This window comes from Bos grunniens, chromosome 21 (assembly GCF_055505025.1).
Source record: "Bos grunniens cultivar Pamir isolate PY7600 chromosome 21, Bosgru_T2T1.0, whole genome shotgun sequence".
NCBI classification, from domain to species: domain Eukaryota; kingdom Metazoa; phylum Chordata; class Mammalia; order Artiodactyla; family Bovidae; genus Bos; species Bos grunniens.
Window position 1 is genome coordinate 56,052,221 of NC_141185.1, and position 16,631 is coordinate 56,068,851.

At 49.6% G+C, this 16,631-nt stretch overlaps 1 protein-coding gene across 3 annotated transcripts in view; it reads right to left on the bottom strand.

Annotated features, from left to right (window-relative positions):
• Window positions 1–16,631, bottom strand: part of FAM174B (family with sequence similarity 174 member B) — a 40,761-nt gene that overhangs the window by 19,703 nt on the left and 4,427 nt on the right. For 2 of the 3 annotated variants that reach the window (XM_086364764.1, XM_086364766.1), the window contains exon 2: window positions 13,843–13,875. The exons of the other annotated variant lie outside the window; for it this stretch is intronic. In XM_086364764.1, the coding sequence (XP_086220890.1) occupies window positions 13,843–13,875 (33 nt within the window). The remainder of the gene's footprint in view (window positions 1–13,842; window positions 13,876–16,631) is intronic. 3 annotated transcript variants of the gene reach the window in all.

The window sequence follows — 16,631 nt, forward strand, 5'->3', positions numbered from 1 at the left end:
AGCACTGTGTGTGTGTGTGTGTGTGTGTGTGTGAGACACCACATGCATTTCAAGCACGATGCAGCAAGGTGCAAATGCCGAGCCAGGTGTTAAGAGGGGCACAGCCAGTGGCCTCCCTGGGGCCACAGGACAGCAGTATTTTGCAAGCAGGTTTGTGCGGGAGCTTAAATGCTAATGTGACAAACCCCGCCAGTCCAGATTCTCACCATCAAGATTCTTGTTTTCCCTCCACCTCCTGCCAATGGAATAAAATAGATCTTTTGTTCTGCCTCAGAGGACTTACAAACCCTGACCAACTTAATCTCCAACACTGGATGGAGATATTTAAGCCCAGAAATGGCTCCATGTGCCACAGGCAACCCACGACAAAGCCACAAGAAAACCATCCACCCCCGAGCCCTCTAGACTAGGGTCAAGCCCCAAAAGTATGCTGACCCACACACCACACCTTTCTCAGGAAGTCTCCTATCTCCACCCTGATGGGTCACAGCTGTTCAGAGGAACACCTGACTTTGCAAAGGACTTGCCCTTCTGTTAGCTGTGCCCAGTGCCAGGGCTGCCCACTGGGCACACACACCTGCATGAGCATCTGGAACACTAGAACAGGAGATGGCCTGTGGACCTGAGGGCTCAAGAAGGCTCCTGTAGATGCCCAAAGAGACGAGCACCCACATGACTTCTGGATGAAGTCACCACTGTTGGAGCCACGTTAGGCATTGCTGACAGAATGGAGGCATTGGAGCCACGTTAGGCATTACTGACAGAATGGAGGCACGGCCCCAACCCCCTCTCCTCATCCCGCAGGTACGGTCCCAGGATGAAGGAGTTAGGTCTTGTGATTCTGACTTGTTCTTTCCTTTCTTCAGTTGAGTTGGCTGGAAAGAATGTTAAGGTGCTTATTGTTCTTGAGAGAAGCATGAGAAAGCACAAAGCCTTCTGCAGTTGTGCCCAGAAAATAATCTATAAAATAACCATTGACATTTGTTCAAGGATCTTTACAAAGAATGTCCCAGGATGAGCACGTAGGCCGCAGCTTGAGGCCATGGGAAGGACTGTTATCTGAGACCTGTTTGTGAGGGAAATGTTTATGGCAAAAGAAGTTTGCTGAGTTTAGGGTTTAGGAATAATTAAGAATAGCTAGAAGCCTTTTTAGGAGATAGTGATCTTAAGATGCTAGGGGCAAACAGGATTTAGAAAGATAAGAAATAAACTGAGGACTGTGGCATGAGTTACAATGTAATCACAAGTTAAGTATAGGACACATAAGAGAAAGTAGATAATAGTAAAGCTGAAGCAGGAACTCTGTTTGAAGGGCAACAGTGATTTCTGGAGACAATAAATCTGGGTGGGCGAAACTGAAAATGTCAAACCTCTGACCTAATGCTTTTGTCAAAGTATAGAAGAGAACCTGAAGCTTGAAATAAACATGCAGTTCCGTACTATGAGTCAGAGGCTACATCATCGTCTGCCGACACCGCTCACCTCTTCAGGCTGATTCCCCAGCTCCTGGACCTGGACTCCGGCATGTTGGTAACCATTTTTCAAACGTCATGAGGCTTACAGGATGCAAAATCTGGACTGTAAACCGCAGGCTGCACTTGGAACCTGAAACCTCACTTAGTCACTGGTTCTGGAGCAGGACTGACCGCTGACCCTGGGAGAAGATTCTGGGGGCCCTGACTTCAGCCCTGCTTCACGGGAATGAATCCCCATCACCCACAGAATCACCTTCCTTCTTCCTGACTGCTTATACAGAGTCTTGTGATGAGAAAATTAACCTACTGAGCTTAAAATAAGACCCTTGAACACCTACCCATGGGAGAAGCTGGAACACAACCCAGCCTCTAGAACACCATGGCCTACTTGCTTTAACACCAGGCATTCCAAACCAGGTCACCTGAGAAGATAATTTTAAACCTCAAGATTACACCAAAGGTGTGACAGTTAATTTTATGCATTGACCTGACTGGGCCACAGGGTACCCCAACATTTGTTTAAGCACTCTTTCTGGATGTGTCCGTGAGAGCAATTCTGGTTGAGATTAACCCTGGAATTGGTAGACTGAGCAAAGCATATTGCCCTCCCCAGTGCCCTCACCCAACGAGTCAAAGGCCGGAATAGATAAGAAGGACTGACCTCACACAAGGAAGACAGAATTCCTCTGCCTGGGGACTGAGACACCATTTTTTTTTTTTTTTTTCTGCCTTCAGAATTGAAATCTTAGCTCGTCTTAGACTTCTGGCCTGTATGTGTACACACACACACACATACACAACACACACACACTCTTGGTTCCGTTTCTCTGGAGAACCCCATCTAACAACCCTCTGCAGGAACCCTCATGCATACATCAAACACCAGTTCTGAAACAATGAAGACATTGCATTTCCAACAAATCTCTGAGACACAACACCCTTCACAAAAGAGGAGTAATTCCTGCTGTTTTGCTACTGGGTCTGTTACTAAGGGGAAACCACGATTTGGGAGAGGTTGAAAGAGGCTCAACTTCATCTGTGGCAGAAGCTGTGAAGCTGGTAGGGCGGCACTGGAGGGAAACCATGGCATACAACTGGAGTGGGCCGGGATGGGGCAAGGGTGGGGTGGCTCGTGTGTCTCTCAGATTGAAAGGTGAGCTCTTTCTTTACCATGTGGGAGTCAGAAGCAGGGAAGTGCATGAACAGGGTCAGTCAGCATTTCCTGCAGAGGCTCTGACTCTTGAGCCTCGCTGGCCTGGAGTCAGAGAACGCAGTCATCCTGCCTCCGGGAGGGAGACGTGAGACAAGGGGAAAACAGACTCACTGAGAGCGCATACAACTGTGCCAAGGCCTCTGTCTCTTCAGAATGCTCTAACAAAGCCATCCCCAACCTTTCTGGCACCAGGGACCAGCTTCATGGAAGACAATTTTTCCATGGAAGTGGGGAGGGGCAAAGTAGTTTTGATTTCACCCACTGCTCACCTCTTGCTGTGCAACCAGGTTCCTAACAGGAACCCCAGTTAGGGTTGGGGACCTCTGGTCTAACTCATCTTTTCCAATAACTCATCTTTTCCAATCAATTCATCTTTTCCAACTGACACAAGCCAGTTAGGGTTAGGGACCTCTGGTCTAACTCATTTTTTTCCTAAGAGTTGAGCTCCTCCTGAGTGCCAGCTAACCAATTAACATTAAGATTGCATGCAAGACATAAATGATCCTATAAGGCAATGGGCTTCCCATGTGATGCTAGTGGTAAAGAACCCGTCTGCCAATGCAAGTTAGACACAAGAGACACAGGTTCAGTCCCTGGATTGGGAGGATCCTCTAGAGGAGGGCACAGCAACCCATCCCAGTATTCTTGCCTGGAGAATCCCATGGACAGAGGAGCCTGGGGGGCTACAGTCCATAGGGTCACACAGAGTTGGATACAACTGAAGGGACCTAGCACACACGTAAGGCAGCACCGTTATCTCTGTGTTACAGACGAGGAAACCAAGGCTCAGAGAGGTCGACGTCCCCACGGCCGAGGACCGAGGGCTGCCCCAGCACAAACCTCCCTGGAGGGTCACCTTGAACCACCTTGTGCCAGGCAAGAGGAAGGCTCCAGTTCTCCACTCACTCTTTCTGCAAGCTCACGCCACACTCCACTAGAGTCCGCCTCCACTTAACTTTAACACCAGGGAACTCTCTGCCCTTGGTATACATTTTTCTGGAACTTGTTACTTAACACAGCTCACACATTCCTATTTCAAAGCAATCAGGGCAGACTGCTCGTAATAAACGCTTTCTAATAGTGACTCCCTCTGGATGCGAGTTGGTTTGAGACAGGCCAGTCTCCATCTCCTCCCTTCTTTGGGCATCTGTATCCTTTGTGAATCCCCCTGCCCCATGGTCCCTAGGGGAAGAGGAGGCCTGACCACTGGCTACACCCCCAGTTCCAGGAGTGGACCTGGGACTTAAGTCTGAGTCAAAATCAGTGTATTGCCACCCTGAAGCCATGACTGGGAGGTTGGGGGGAGTATGTGACTAATCGGAGCCAGTGACCTTTGCTGGTCAGGCAGCAAAGGAGGCAGGGAATCACCCAGGTGAGAGCCACCTCGCCACCTTCTAGAGATGGAAAATCCTTTTCCAGTAAGCAGTTTCTGAGGTGACCTCTAAAAATGGTTCGCCATTCAACTGACCCCAAAACCCCACAAAATCATACAAACCAAGAGGTTCAAATCTTCGTGTTCACTTTAAGAACACCCGTGAAACTGCCCAGGCCATGAAGGGTATGCATATCTGGAAAACCACCATGAATGTGATGGGCGTCACTTTAAAGCCGCAATGCATGTCATTCCGGTGTTACAATGCTAGCGTTGGCAGGCGTGCACGGGCCAAACAGTGGGGCTGGACGAAGGGTTGCTGGTCCAGAAAGAGTGCTGAATTTTGGCAGCACCAGAAATGCAGGGAGTGGTGCTGAATTTACAGGTTTACATGTAGATTCTCTGATCGTGGAGCAGGTCCAGGCGAACCAAGCCCCCAGGACGCAGAGCAGGACTTACAGAGCTCAGGGTCAGATCAACCCGAGCTCTCCCTGCCTCACAGAGAGGATCCGCACTCAAAAAAGAACAGACTGTCGCTAAACCAGAAGAGGAGGCCGTACGGGAGAAAAAAGATACCCTGGAAGAAACTCAAGAAATAAAAACTTAACAGCCCAGGAATAAATGCCACCAAAAAAAATGCAAACAAAAGTATTTTATTTTAAAAAAAAGAAAGGAATGGAAAATAAACCAACACAGCAGAGGACAGACTGGAAGGAGAGATCCTGCTCCAAACCGCCTATGACGCCAGCCCTCCTTGACACCAAGAAACTACCCTCATTGTCACCGAAGCCCGTCCAGCCAGGGCTTCCGGTCACACACACACAAGGAGCTCTGACTGTCCCTGGGTCTCAGAGGAGCACAAGCACAGCTGTGAGGACAGGCACCATCTTCTGATTCTCCCACATTCTAACAAACCTTCCACGCGAGTAGAATTCTCCCATTTCGTCAAACCCTTTGAAACCGCAGGACCCTTGTTCTGGTCCTAGAGGCAAAGAGCCACACAGATGAAGGGTCTCGGTGACAACGTTGTCCAAGTTTCCGTTCAGGGCCTACCAGTCAACTGGTTTTCCAAGACGACCAATGGCCCCTTCCCGCGGGGCTGCTCACCAGCATCCTGGTCTGAGGAAAGGGCGAAGGGGATGTGGCTACAGGGAATCTGAAGCTCCCCGGGGGTGCCTGGGCACAGTGGGTCAGCCTCTGGGACACAGCTTGAGAAGGAGCATCTGGTTCTAGACAGAGGCCCGGGTCAGAGCCAGACTTGGGTTCCTATCCTGGTGTCTCTAGTTACGGACCTGCTTCCTCTGGACCTGGGGGCAGCCGCGGGGATGGGGAAGACCAGCAGGAGGGCAGCTTGCCACAACTGCCACAGCACCCGCTGCCCAACAAGGGGGAGATTCAGGGAACAAGGGAGGGAAATGAGAATGATGCGGCTGGCCCATGCTCAACAGCACGGCGCCCCGTGGCCGTCGTTTTGCTCTTCCGGTGCCAGGTCCGCTAAACCAGGAGGCCCCCACAGAGAGACAGCAAAGGGTGGTTTTAAACAAATGCCTGTGCTGTGCTTCAGCAAGACCAGAGAAGTTCTAGAAGAGACGAAGGACCCTTCCACTGGGGCCGAACACACATTTCTAACAAGACAGAGAAGTCCCAACTCCTTTCCTCGGAAATGTAATCCTACAGCCAGAGGGTTTGTTTATTCAAAGGCTCGCTGGACAGCTGCTCAGAAGCTGGTCTCCCCATGCGCCCTGGAGGCTGGGGCACGAGGGGAGCCCAGAGGACCCGCGTGGACAGGGGCCTGCTCGCCCCAGCCTCCCCTGCGAAGATACACAGAACAACGCAAGGCCGGGTGGGCTCGTTTGCTGTCAGGACTTCAATCTGGGGGCACAGCAATCGGATCTGCAGGCTGAGCATCCAGAGGCTTGACTCCACCCCAGTCCTTCCAACTCCTCTGTCTGGGAGCCTCCGGCCAAGTCCTCACCTTGAACCTGAATTTCGTATCCACATTGACCACCTGCCAAGCGCCGCTGGGGTTCCAGGAGCAGATCTCACCACGGTGGGGGGTGGGAGGGAGGCAGGGAGTGAGCTCACATTTCCTTCTGGAACGATATTCTACTATTGACCAAGGTGACGGCGCACAACTCTGTGAATGTACTACAAAACCACCATCTGGGCACTTTAAATAAGTGAGCTGCAAGGCATGTGACATCTTACGAAGCTGTCATTAAAAACAGGGGAAAGACAGGGACTTCCCTGGTGGCTCTGTGGTTGAGAATCCACTTTGTGATGAAGGGGATGCAGTCAATCCCTGGTCGGGGAACCAAGATCCCACATACCTCGAGGCAACTAAAGCCCCTGCTCTGCAACTGCTGGAGCCCACACACACTGGAGCCCGTGTGCCACAACTAGAGCATCCGTGCCCTGCCAGAATATCCTGCAGGACGCAAGGAAGAGCCTGTGCGCCATAGTTAATTAAGACCTGACCAACCAAATAAATAAATATTTTTTAAAAATAAGAGGAAAGATAGATATGTCTGTATGCATGCATGTCTACCACATTCATTCATTTCTGTATTTATAAAATCTCTCTCAAAAGAGTCCCAAGAAACTGACAGCATCCGGAGAAGGAAGCTGGGTGGCCCACGGGCAGGGCTGGGAAGAGACTGTTCACTGCGCACGCTGGCTCCCCATGAATTTCAAGCCATGTGAATATATGAGCTATTTTTAAAACACATAAACAAGTAAATACAATTCAAAGGCAGTAATTCAGGTAAAGATTTAAACAGGCCAGGGGTGTGTCAGGCCTGCCTCTGGGGCAGGAGACCCTTTCCCTGGAGAGGCCCATGGCCCGCCCCTACCATGGCCCCGTCCTACCCAGAGGCTGCCCTCCGCCTCCTGCTCACCTGCTGACATGAGGGGCCGAACCCAGCATCTCTGGCCTCTCCTCCACCCGAGCTCTGCCCGCTGTGAAGCCCAGTAAAGTCAACAGCTCTACGGCCCAGGGGCCAGCTTTCTGCTGAAACCACACTACTCATTCCAAGGAACACGCCACCTTTGACATTTGGAAAATTAATAAAGAAGATGGAAACAGAATGTGTAAGGGAGAGGCCGAATCGAGCAGCTGCTGAGAGTCAGCTGCCCGCCTTGGTGCCGGGCCGAAGCTTCCGAGGCCCCAAGGACACAGGCCTTCCCTGTTTGTAACGCTTTTGGCTGCGCTGGGTCTCCGCCGAAGGGCAATCGCGCGGGCTTCAGTGGTCGTGGCACGCGGGCTTAGGTGCACGTGGGATTTTAGTCACCGGACCACGGATCGAACCTGCGTCGACCACAGTGGCAGGCAGACTCTCAACCACCAGGCCCCCAGGGAAGTGCCCAACCTCCGACCTCTGCCCTACATCTTCTCCCTCGGGACGTGACATAACTGAGCCTTCCCTAGACAGCCAAGCAAGCTTGGAGAAAGGACACAACCTCCAAACCCACTTTCCAGCCCCACCATGGTGGGAAGAAGCAGGTGTAGGAGAGACAGCCACAACAGTGCCTGTATCCCAAGAAGGGGCAACGGCCTGGCATCAACCCCGGGCTCAGTGGCAAACCCAAGGCTGGGGAAGTGAAAAGGGAAGTCACTCAGTCATGTTGACTCTTTGCAGCCCCAGGGACTGTAGCCCACCAGGTTCCTCCATCCATGGGATTTCCCAGGCAAGAATACTGGAGTGGGTTGCCATTTCCTCCTCCAGGGGATCTTCCTGACCCAGGGATAGAACCTGGGTCTCCCTCACTGCAGGTAGACTGTTTACCATCTGAGCCACAAGGGAAGGCTGGGGACTGGGGGACAATTCCCGATTACTGGCCTCCTCCCCTTACTGCCTGGGGCATGGCCCCAAACCAAGCCCAGGCCCGGGGTGATCTGAATCTCACCTGGCTCCACTCCAGAGAGGCAACTTGAGGCTCTCGGTCACATGAGACAAAAGCAGCGAGAGCTTCAAGGCCTCGGTCAGCCCAGCGCTAACAGGGCTCCGGCCAAGCCCTCCAGAAAGCAAGTGTTCCAGAGCCTTCTGGGTACAGGCGCATCGGTGTCAGGCCCGACCCCTGAGCTGGGGCCTCCCCTCCCCACCTCACTGGGCTCTCTGCTCCAGTGCCAGCACCCAGCCAGGAGGAATGATGCAAACGCCCCGGAGCCCGAGGGCACAGGAAAGCGGTGATGTAAACAAACATCGGCAGCCAGCCTCCGCCTCGGAGGCAAGGAGACACAAAGATTGGGTCTCGTAAACCCAGATGAGATGGGATTGCGCCTGCCCAGCTCGCCCCACCCCCGCACACCATTATTCTCCCTCCTTACAGGGGCCGTGTGTTTCCATAAATATTCCCATCTGTTGAAAAAAGCAGATGAAGTCCCAATTTGAAGTGTTCTCAATTATCTCAGTTGTTAAAAACACTGTGTGTTTATGTGGAATCTAAAAGAATGACACAGATTAGCTTATTTACAAAACAGAAATAAATTCACAGACGTAGAAAACAAACCGTTACCAACAGGGAATTATATTCACTACAGTAAGTCCCCTACGTATAAACAGGTTCCACTTCAAGAGCACGTAAGTCCAATTTGTTCATAAGTCCAACAAAGTTAGCCTCAGTACCCGACTAATACAATCGGCTATATGGCCCTGTACTGCAATAGGTTTATAATACTCTTCACACAAATAATACATCAAAAACTAACACAAAAGATAAAGAAAACATTTTTAATCTTACAGTACAGGACCTTGAAAAGTACAGCAGTACAGTACAACAGCTGGCACTCGGGGGCTGGCACGGAGTGAACAGGCCAGAAGAGTTACTGATGGACGAGGGAGAGGAGGTGGGAGATGGCAGAGCCGAAGGGTCGTCAGCAACAGGAGACGGAGGGCAAGCTGCCGTGTCACTCACGCCTGATGTGACTGGACGTGCAAATGCACGTTTGCATTTTAGAAAGTTTGCAACTTGGTTCATACATAGGGGACTTAGTACCTTGTGATAATCTATAACAGAAAAGAATCTGGAAAAGAACATATATATGTGTGTGTGTGTGTGTGTATGTATAACTAAATCCCTTTTCTGTACGCCTAAAACATTTTAAATCAACTCTAACAAAAATCAAAAACGTTGTGCTGATCAAAACAAAACTCAAAAACACACCTGTGGGCCATACCTGTAACCTCTGACTTAGTTTCCTGACCACAGTCTAGTTGGACCTGGGTGCCACGCATGAGTGACGAAGAACAATACAGTTAAAATCATGGACCCAGAGAGGTGGACTGATACGCTTGGTCAGCTGAGGTCTGGGATCTGCTCAGCAGCAGCTCCATCACCATGTAGAGGAGCTGGTCGTCACCTGTACAGCTGAGCAGTTCCTTTCCTTTCCTGGCACCATCCCCGAGGGATTAACAAAGTTGACACCATCATCAGCTGAGCCCACAACCCACCTGGAACCCCGAAGGCCCAGTGTTCCTGGGGCTTCCATTCACACAGGACCAGAGGCAACGCAGGCCAAAGAACCCCAACCAGCTCAACAACAGGCCTTGGGATTCTTCTTCATAACACCTCAGGGTTACTCCTCCACCCCCTTCCCTTTCCTTCCCCCGGTCCCTGAGGGACAGATCCACCTCTCGTTCGTCCCAGAAAAAAGAAGCATGACCCGGTCTGACCTATTTGAGGAGTCACGTGAAATGCGGTAACAGCAAATGTCCCAAGACCTGCTCCTCCCTCCAGCTCCCAGGCGTGTTTGCAAAGGGTTGGGTCCACTCTGCCCACATGGGAGGTGCCAGGCGAGGGCAGTGAAGCTAAAGGCGGGGGAGGAAGCCCCTCAGGGCAGCTCCACTGGTTCACGGGCAGCATGAGGACCAGGAGGGACTCTCTGGTGGACCCAGGGGGCCCAAACACAGCCCAGAAATTCAGGGGTCATTGTGCTCACGACACACGTCTTAAGTGACCCTCTCAGCACCCCTGTGCCCCTGGCATGCCACAGTGGGTCAGCCCTTGCCACCACAAGCCCCGCTCAGGGCCAGCCACTTCTCAAGGGCACTCCCAACCTCTCCACCCCAGGCCGAGACATCCAGCTGCATGGCTGGCATTTCTGGGCATTTCTGTCACCCTCTTTCTCACCGAGGCTTCTCCCCTGCCAGACCACCCCTTCACCAAGGTGGGGAGGATGTTGCATCAGAAATCAGACCCCTGGGACCCCCCTGGTGGTCCAAGGACTGAGCGTCTGCCTTCCAATACAGGTGACCCAGGTTCCATCCCTGGTCTGGGAACATGTCACACGCCACGGAACAACTAAGCCTGTGCCCCACAATGACTGAAGCCCGCACGGTCTAGCATCCACGCTCAGCAACAAGAGAAGCCACAGCAGTGAGGAGCCCGCACACTGTGATGAAGACCCAGCACAGCCATAAATAAATCCATAAAGAAAGAAAGAAATCAGACTCCTGTCCTTCACCAGCCTCACAGCCGTGAGCAAGACACTCCATCACTCTGCACCTTGATCTACTCATCTGTCAAACGGGATTCGGACAGTACACTCCGAGGAATGAGGAAACATATGAAATGTGTGACACGGAGCCTGGTACACAGTAAGGGCTTAATATTAGTTGCTACTATTATTACTGTCACCATGATTCCCAAGTGATCGTTTCCGCAAACGCTGTCCACCCCAAAACCTGCCCGGCCAGCTGGTCCTGAAAGACCCTCTGCTTCTCTTCCCACCCCGTCAAGTCCTAATCCTCCTCCCTTCTCCCCACATGCCTTTCCCTGACCCCTGCGTCCCCCACCAAAGTCCCTGGGGCTTTGATAGGTCCTTTTGCAACTTATCAAGTACTGCTTTTGACACATGACTCCCTACAGAATTGGACTGTTTCTTACCTGCCAAGGAAAATCACACAAAGGCATTATCCCATCTCCCAAACTGAACTGGAAACTCCTCACCTTGACTGTTTCTTCCACACCTTCTTATCTTCCAGTGAAAGTGAAAGCGTTAGTCACTCAGTCGTCTGACTCTTTGAGACCCCATGGACTGTACCTCTCTGTTCAAGGAATTCTCCAGGCAAGAGTGGGTTGCCATTTCCTTCTCCAGTCAGTCTCATTAAACACACTGGAAGGATCTCTCCATCCACTCAGCCATGCTCTCTGCTGGATCCTTAGCTGAGCTTTGGGGAGAACCAAATGACCAGGCTAAAGCCAAGCACACCACATCTGAGCATCAGCACACCTAGGCTAGAGCTTTCCTCTTCCAACAAACTCACTGAGTGAGCTTAACAAACTCTTCCCATTTCTGGGCCTCAGTTTCCTCATCTGTACTATGGGTAGAAGGAGCAAGACCAGTGGAGCTCTGAGTGCAAAGAAGCCCCACATCCAAGAGGTTACAAGGCCCCGAGGCCCTCCCAGGCCTGAGGAGCCCTGTCCAGGCTCTGCCACGGCCCCTCTTCTGCTCCACACCTGCTGATGAGAAGGGACTGCCTTCTCCCTGCACCCTGGGGATGAAGTCTGGATTCCTGGCAGATCGCCTCAGATTAAATACAGATTTTTAAAAGTGAAACCATGCCAACATGATTCTAAATTCATGGTTCCAGAATTTCCCTTTGTAAATAGAAACAAAACATCAGTCATAAAACTAAAATTCCACTCACAACCCATGAAACCTTCTCTGCTTAAATCCTGGAGGGCTTCCCTCCTGAGACACTCTCCTTACAGAATTTCTTGCAGATACTGACACTGGAGACCCCCACCTCACCCCTACTTGTGCCCCACCATACCTCAAGAAGAGCCTGTGATTGCAAAGCCCCCAAACTCAGTGGGTACATGGACATAAGAGCTTGTGAGCAAAGCCAGCTAATCTGGAGGGCTCAGGTTTAAATTAAAGAGGGATTTTCGTCCCTTTCCAATTTGGTAGAAGAACTCAGTGGCAGGTCCTGGGGCCCCACAGTCCTGTTAATAAGGACGGTCATGAGGCACTCCTTCCCCAGGGAAATTCAGTAGTAGGGGGGACGAACACTATGTGGGGTCCTCAGTGTCCAGGGAAGCTCACACAGGCTAAAGAGTCACCAGTTTCATTTCTGAAAGGCTCAGAAGCAGATGCACCTGTCTAATGATCCTGGCCATATGGCTGAATCCTCATTTACTGGCAGAAGCAAGACCAAAAGGTTGGGCATAAGTTACGTCTGCTTTCTGGATCATTTTTTCAATATAATAGGAGACACCTGGCTGCTCAAAGGAGAGCCAGGGACTTGATAGACCCAGTCTCACTGCAAACACCCCAACAGCCCTGAGCAGCAGGGACTTTAATTAGCACTGGGAAGCAGAAGCCCAGAAAAGTTAGGTCACCTGCTGATGGAGACTGCCAGAAGGTGCCCGCCTGCACTACTGGCATCAGGGGCTGGCACTGGTGAGCGGCTCTGTCCTGGGCACTGGCGAATGCCTACAAGCAGCATCTCTGGCCACAAAATGCCCCCTCCCCAAGTCATGACAACCAAAAACATTCCCGGAAATTGCCAGATGATTTGAATTTGGGAGATAAAAAAGACATATTTTGGTCTATAGACACATTTGTTCATTTGGGGCCAAATGACCCCAAGGCAGGCAGAATCCGCCCCAGGAAAGAAACTCTAAGAGCCCTATTCCTCCCACATGCAGAGCTTTCCAGTGCTGTGTTAGTTTCTACTGCACAGCACAGCAAGCCAGTCATGTGCACACCTGTAACCCCCTTTTCTCTAATCTCTTCTCATTCAGGTCACCACAGAGCAGTAAGCACACTTCTCGGCACTGTCTGCACCGCACAGCGGGCTCTGATCGGCGCTCTCCTCTCGGCACTGTCTGCACCGCACAGCGAGCTCCGATCGGCGATCTCCTCTTGGCACTGTCTACACTGCACAGCGGGCTGTCATCGGCGCTCTGTTCCATTCTGCTGTTGCTGTTGTCAGTCGCCCAGCCGCCTCTGGCTCTTTGGGACCCCAGGGGCCACAGCACTCCAGGTGATGACTGTGCCTCAGCACCTCCCGCAGTTTGCCCAAGTTCATGTCGATTCTTTCGGGAATGCCATCCAGCCATCCCATCCTCTGATGGCCCTCTTCTCCTTCTGCCCTCAGTCTTTCCCAGCATCAGGGACGTTTATACCATGTGTAAAACAGAGGCTATTATACGGAGCATCAATAGTGTATATATGCCAGCCCCAATCTCCCGATTCCCCCCACCTCCCTTTCCCCTCTTTGGTGTCCATACATTCATTCTCTTCGTTCTCTGCATCTGTGTCTCTATTTCTGCTCTGTAAATAAGATTGTCTTTGCCAATTTTTTTCAGATTCCACATATATGCATTACTATACTACATTTGTTTTTCTCTTTCTAACTTACCTCATTCTGGTTGACAGTCCCTTTTTTAACTTGGTGGAGATCTCAATCAAGGGCATGCTCCCTCCCCTCTCTGCTTTTAATTTGGACTTTTGCTGGATTCGATTTATTTAACACTTCCTTCACTGTGGTGTATAAAATTAAACACCCATGGGAACTGGATGAAAGTACAAACTTCCAGCAAGACCAGCAAGTCCTGGGGATGGAGCGGGTACCATGACTACAGCTAACACTGCTGTGTGATAGACAGGCAAGTTGCTAAGACCACAGAATTCCTCATTACCAGGAAAAAAAAAAAAACTATCTCTTTTCCTTTTGGGGGGATCTATCAGAGATGATGGATGTTAACTATGTTTATTGTGGTCATCATTTCATAATGCACATAATCAAGTCATTATGCTGTCCATGGAAACTTACATAGTGTAGTATGTCTGTGTTGTCTCCACAGAACTGGAAAACAAAGAAAAAAGGAAATTACTCTGCAAAGCAAAAACTAAGATAGATATGTTTCACAGCTATCACTCTTCCCTTAATTCAAAGCTTTAACCAAGCAATTAAAAAGGACCTCCTGATAAACAAGGTACAGCACAGGGAACTATTTTCAACAGCCTGTGATAAACCATATGGAAAAGAGTAGGATAAAGAATATCTATGTGTATAACTGAGTCACTTTGCTGCACAGCAGTAATTAAACACAACATTGAAAATCAATCATAGTTCAATAATTTTTTTTAAAAAATGACCTCCTGGTGCTACACAAGCACCACAAACCCAAAGTCATAAAAAGGGGTTTAACTTTGTAACCAGGGCCCTGCCCAAAACTCCAACTTATTAAAATAATATTTATACACTAATGAACAATAACTAAAAACATTTCAGAATACTTGCCCCCAAATCCTGAAAGTATTAAGCTTCTATATTTTCTCTTAAATAACTTTCATTCTCTGGACAAACAATGGGAGATGAGGGGATCCCAGGAGAAGCAGGAAATGTTCTGGCTCCTTTTCAAAGACCTGCCTTAGTAATTAACTAAGCTCCCGCGGTTCCAGCATCTTCAGGCTCTGATGGCGTGTATCTTTGCCATTGATCCAAGTGCGACAGCTGGGCAATATCAGATCACCTAGAATTTGTCTTCCTCCTCGTCCCCCAGGAAGCACCAAAACAAACCATCCTTTCAGATAAGACGATTTTACAGAGCTTTTGAAATAAGGGGGTGGGCAGGCAGCCAACAGAGATCTGGGAGAAACCTGGCCTGGCAAGAGAGCTGGGAGCTTCCCAGGATGAGGAAAGGAGAGTCGTGGTTTCAGGTGGCACTCTGTGACTTGTCTCCACCTCGTTCATAAGACACCAGAGAGTAAAGTCAGATTCCCCCTGGCTCTCAGCGGGTAGAGCCTGATCTCAGAGAGCATGGGGCGGGGGAGGGCAAATGGTTCTGATCAGCAGCTACTGGGCTTTACACGCATTATCCCCAAGTCCATGCAACCCCATGAGATGCTTCCTAACATCCAAACCCAGAGGAGTTTTCTACTTCCTAAACACAGCTTCTTTGTTGATTTCCTTCCAGCTCTCATAACCATGTAACCAGTAACAGACCCAGGAAGGCTGGCCCTACTGCGAGCCAGGCAGAACTGCACACACACACACACATACATACACACACACACACACACACACGAAGATACCCTCACCAACGGGCACTAAAACTGCCTTTCCCTCCTCCAAGTTTGTCTTCAGTCTTAAAATAGTTTTCCATAATAATTCCAATACATGAAAAAGCTGTAAATGATTCTGTAGATGGGACATCAGATTGATTAATGCATAAGGGAAATAAATTTAATTATAAAAAGAATATGTATGGGAAGAGACAGCGGCTCAACCTCAGGAAGAAGTGGAGATCTGCAAAAACAAGCATAGAGATACCCAGTCATACCCGGGAAAGGACAGATGAGAAAAGAGAGCAGCTAAGAGGTCTAGCTAAGAGAGTAGACCCCAAAAGTTCTCACTACCAGGAAAAAAATCTATTTTTTTTTAAACATTAGAAAGTCAGATAATACTAAGTGTCAGATATGATGGGAGGATCTGAGAGCCCCAGATACTGAGGGTGGGAAGGTAAGCTGATACATCCTCAAGGAAGCCAAGTAAGAGCACCCCTGGGACCCAGAAGCCCCACTGCGAGGGGTCCACCCCAGACTCTTACACAGGTCCTCAGGAGAACACATTTAAGGGGGCAGCAGACAGTTGAGTGCACAGAGAGAAAATGAATAAATGTCTGCTGAAAGGAAATTCAGACAATGTAGAAACACATCATAAACAATAAGCACATAATAAATAAATTATAAAGAATCATGGGGACATAGAGAACAGATATATGCACCCATCAAGGGAAGGAGAGTGTGGGACAAATTGAGAGAGTAGCATTGAAACATATACATTACCACGTGCCGGAGAAGGCAATGGCACCCCACTCCAGTACTCTTGCCTGGAAAATCCCATGGACGGAGGAGCCTGGTAGGCTGCAGTCCATGGGGTCGCAAAGAGTCAGACATGACTGAGCGACTTCACTTTCACTTTTCACTTTCATGCATTGGAGAAGGAAATGGCAACCCACTCCAGTGTTCTTGCCTGGAGAATCCCAGGGATGCGGAAGCCTGATGGGCTACCATCTATGGGGTCACACAGAGTCGGACACGACTGAAGTGACTTACTTACTTACTTACCATGTGCAACACAAGACAGCCAGTGGGAGACTGCTGTGTAATACAAGGAGCTCAGCCCAGGGCTCTGTGACAACCTAGAGGGCTGGGGTGGGGTGGAGGGTAGGAGGGAGGTTCAAGAGGGAGGAGACACATGTATGCCTAAGGCTGATTCATGCTGACATACAGCAGAAGCCACACAACGTTGGAAAGCAATTACCCTCCAATTAAAAAAAAATTTAAGTATCTCCCACAGTCACATGTGTACACACAAAAATTTCTTTGCACATTCATATATATATATATATATATAATTTATCTATTTGATGAGATCATACTACACATGGTTTTAGTAACCTGTTCCACTTAACAGTATATAGTGTTAGACCAACATCATTTTTCACGGCTGCACAGTATTCCGTTATAAAGACTACCATAATTTGTATAATCAACTGTTAGATACCAAGCTTACTTAAACATTTTCACTATTAAACAGAACTGCTCTGAACTTCA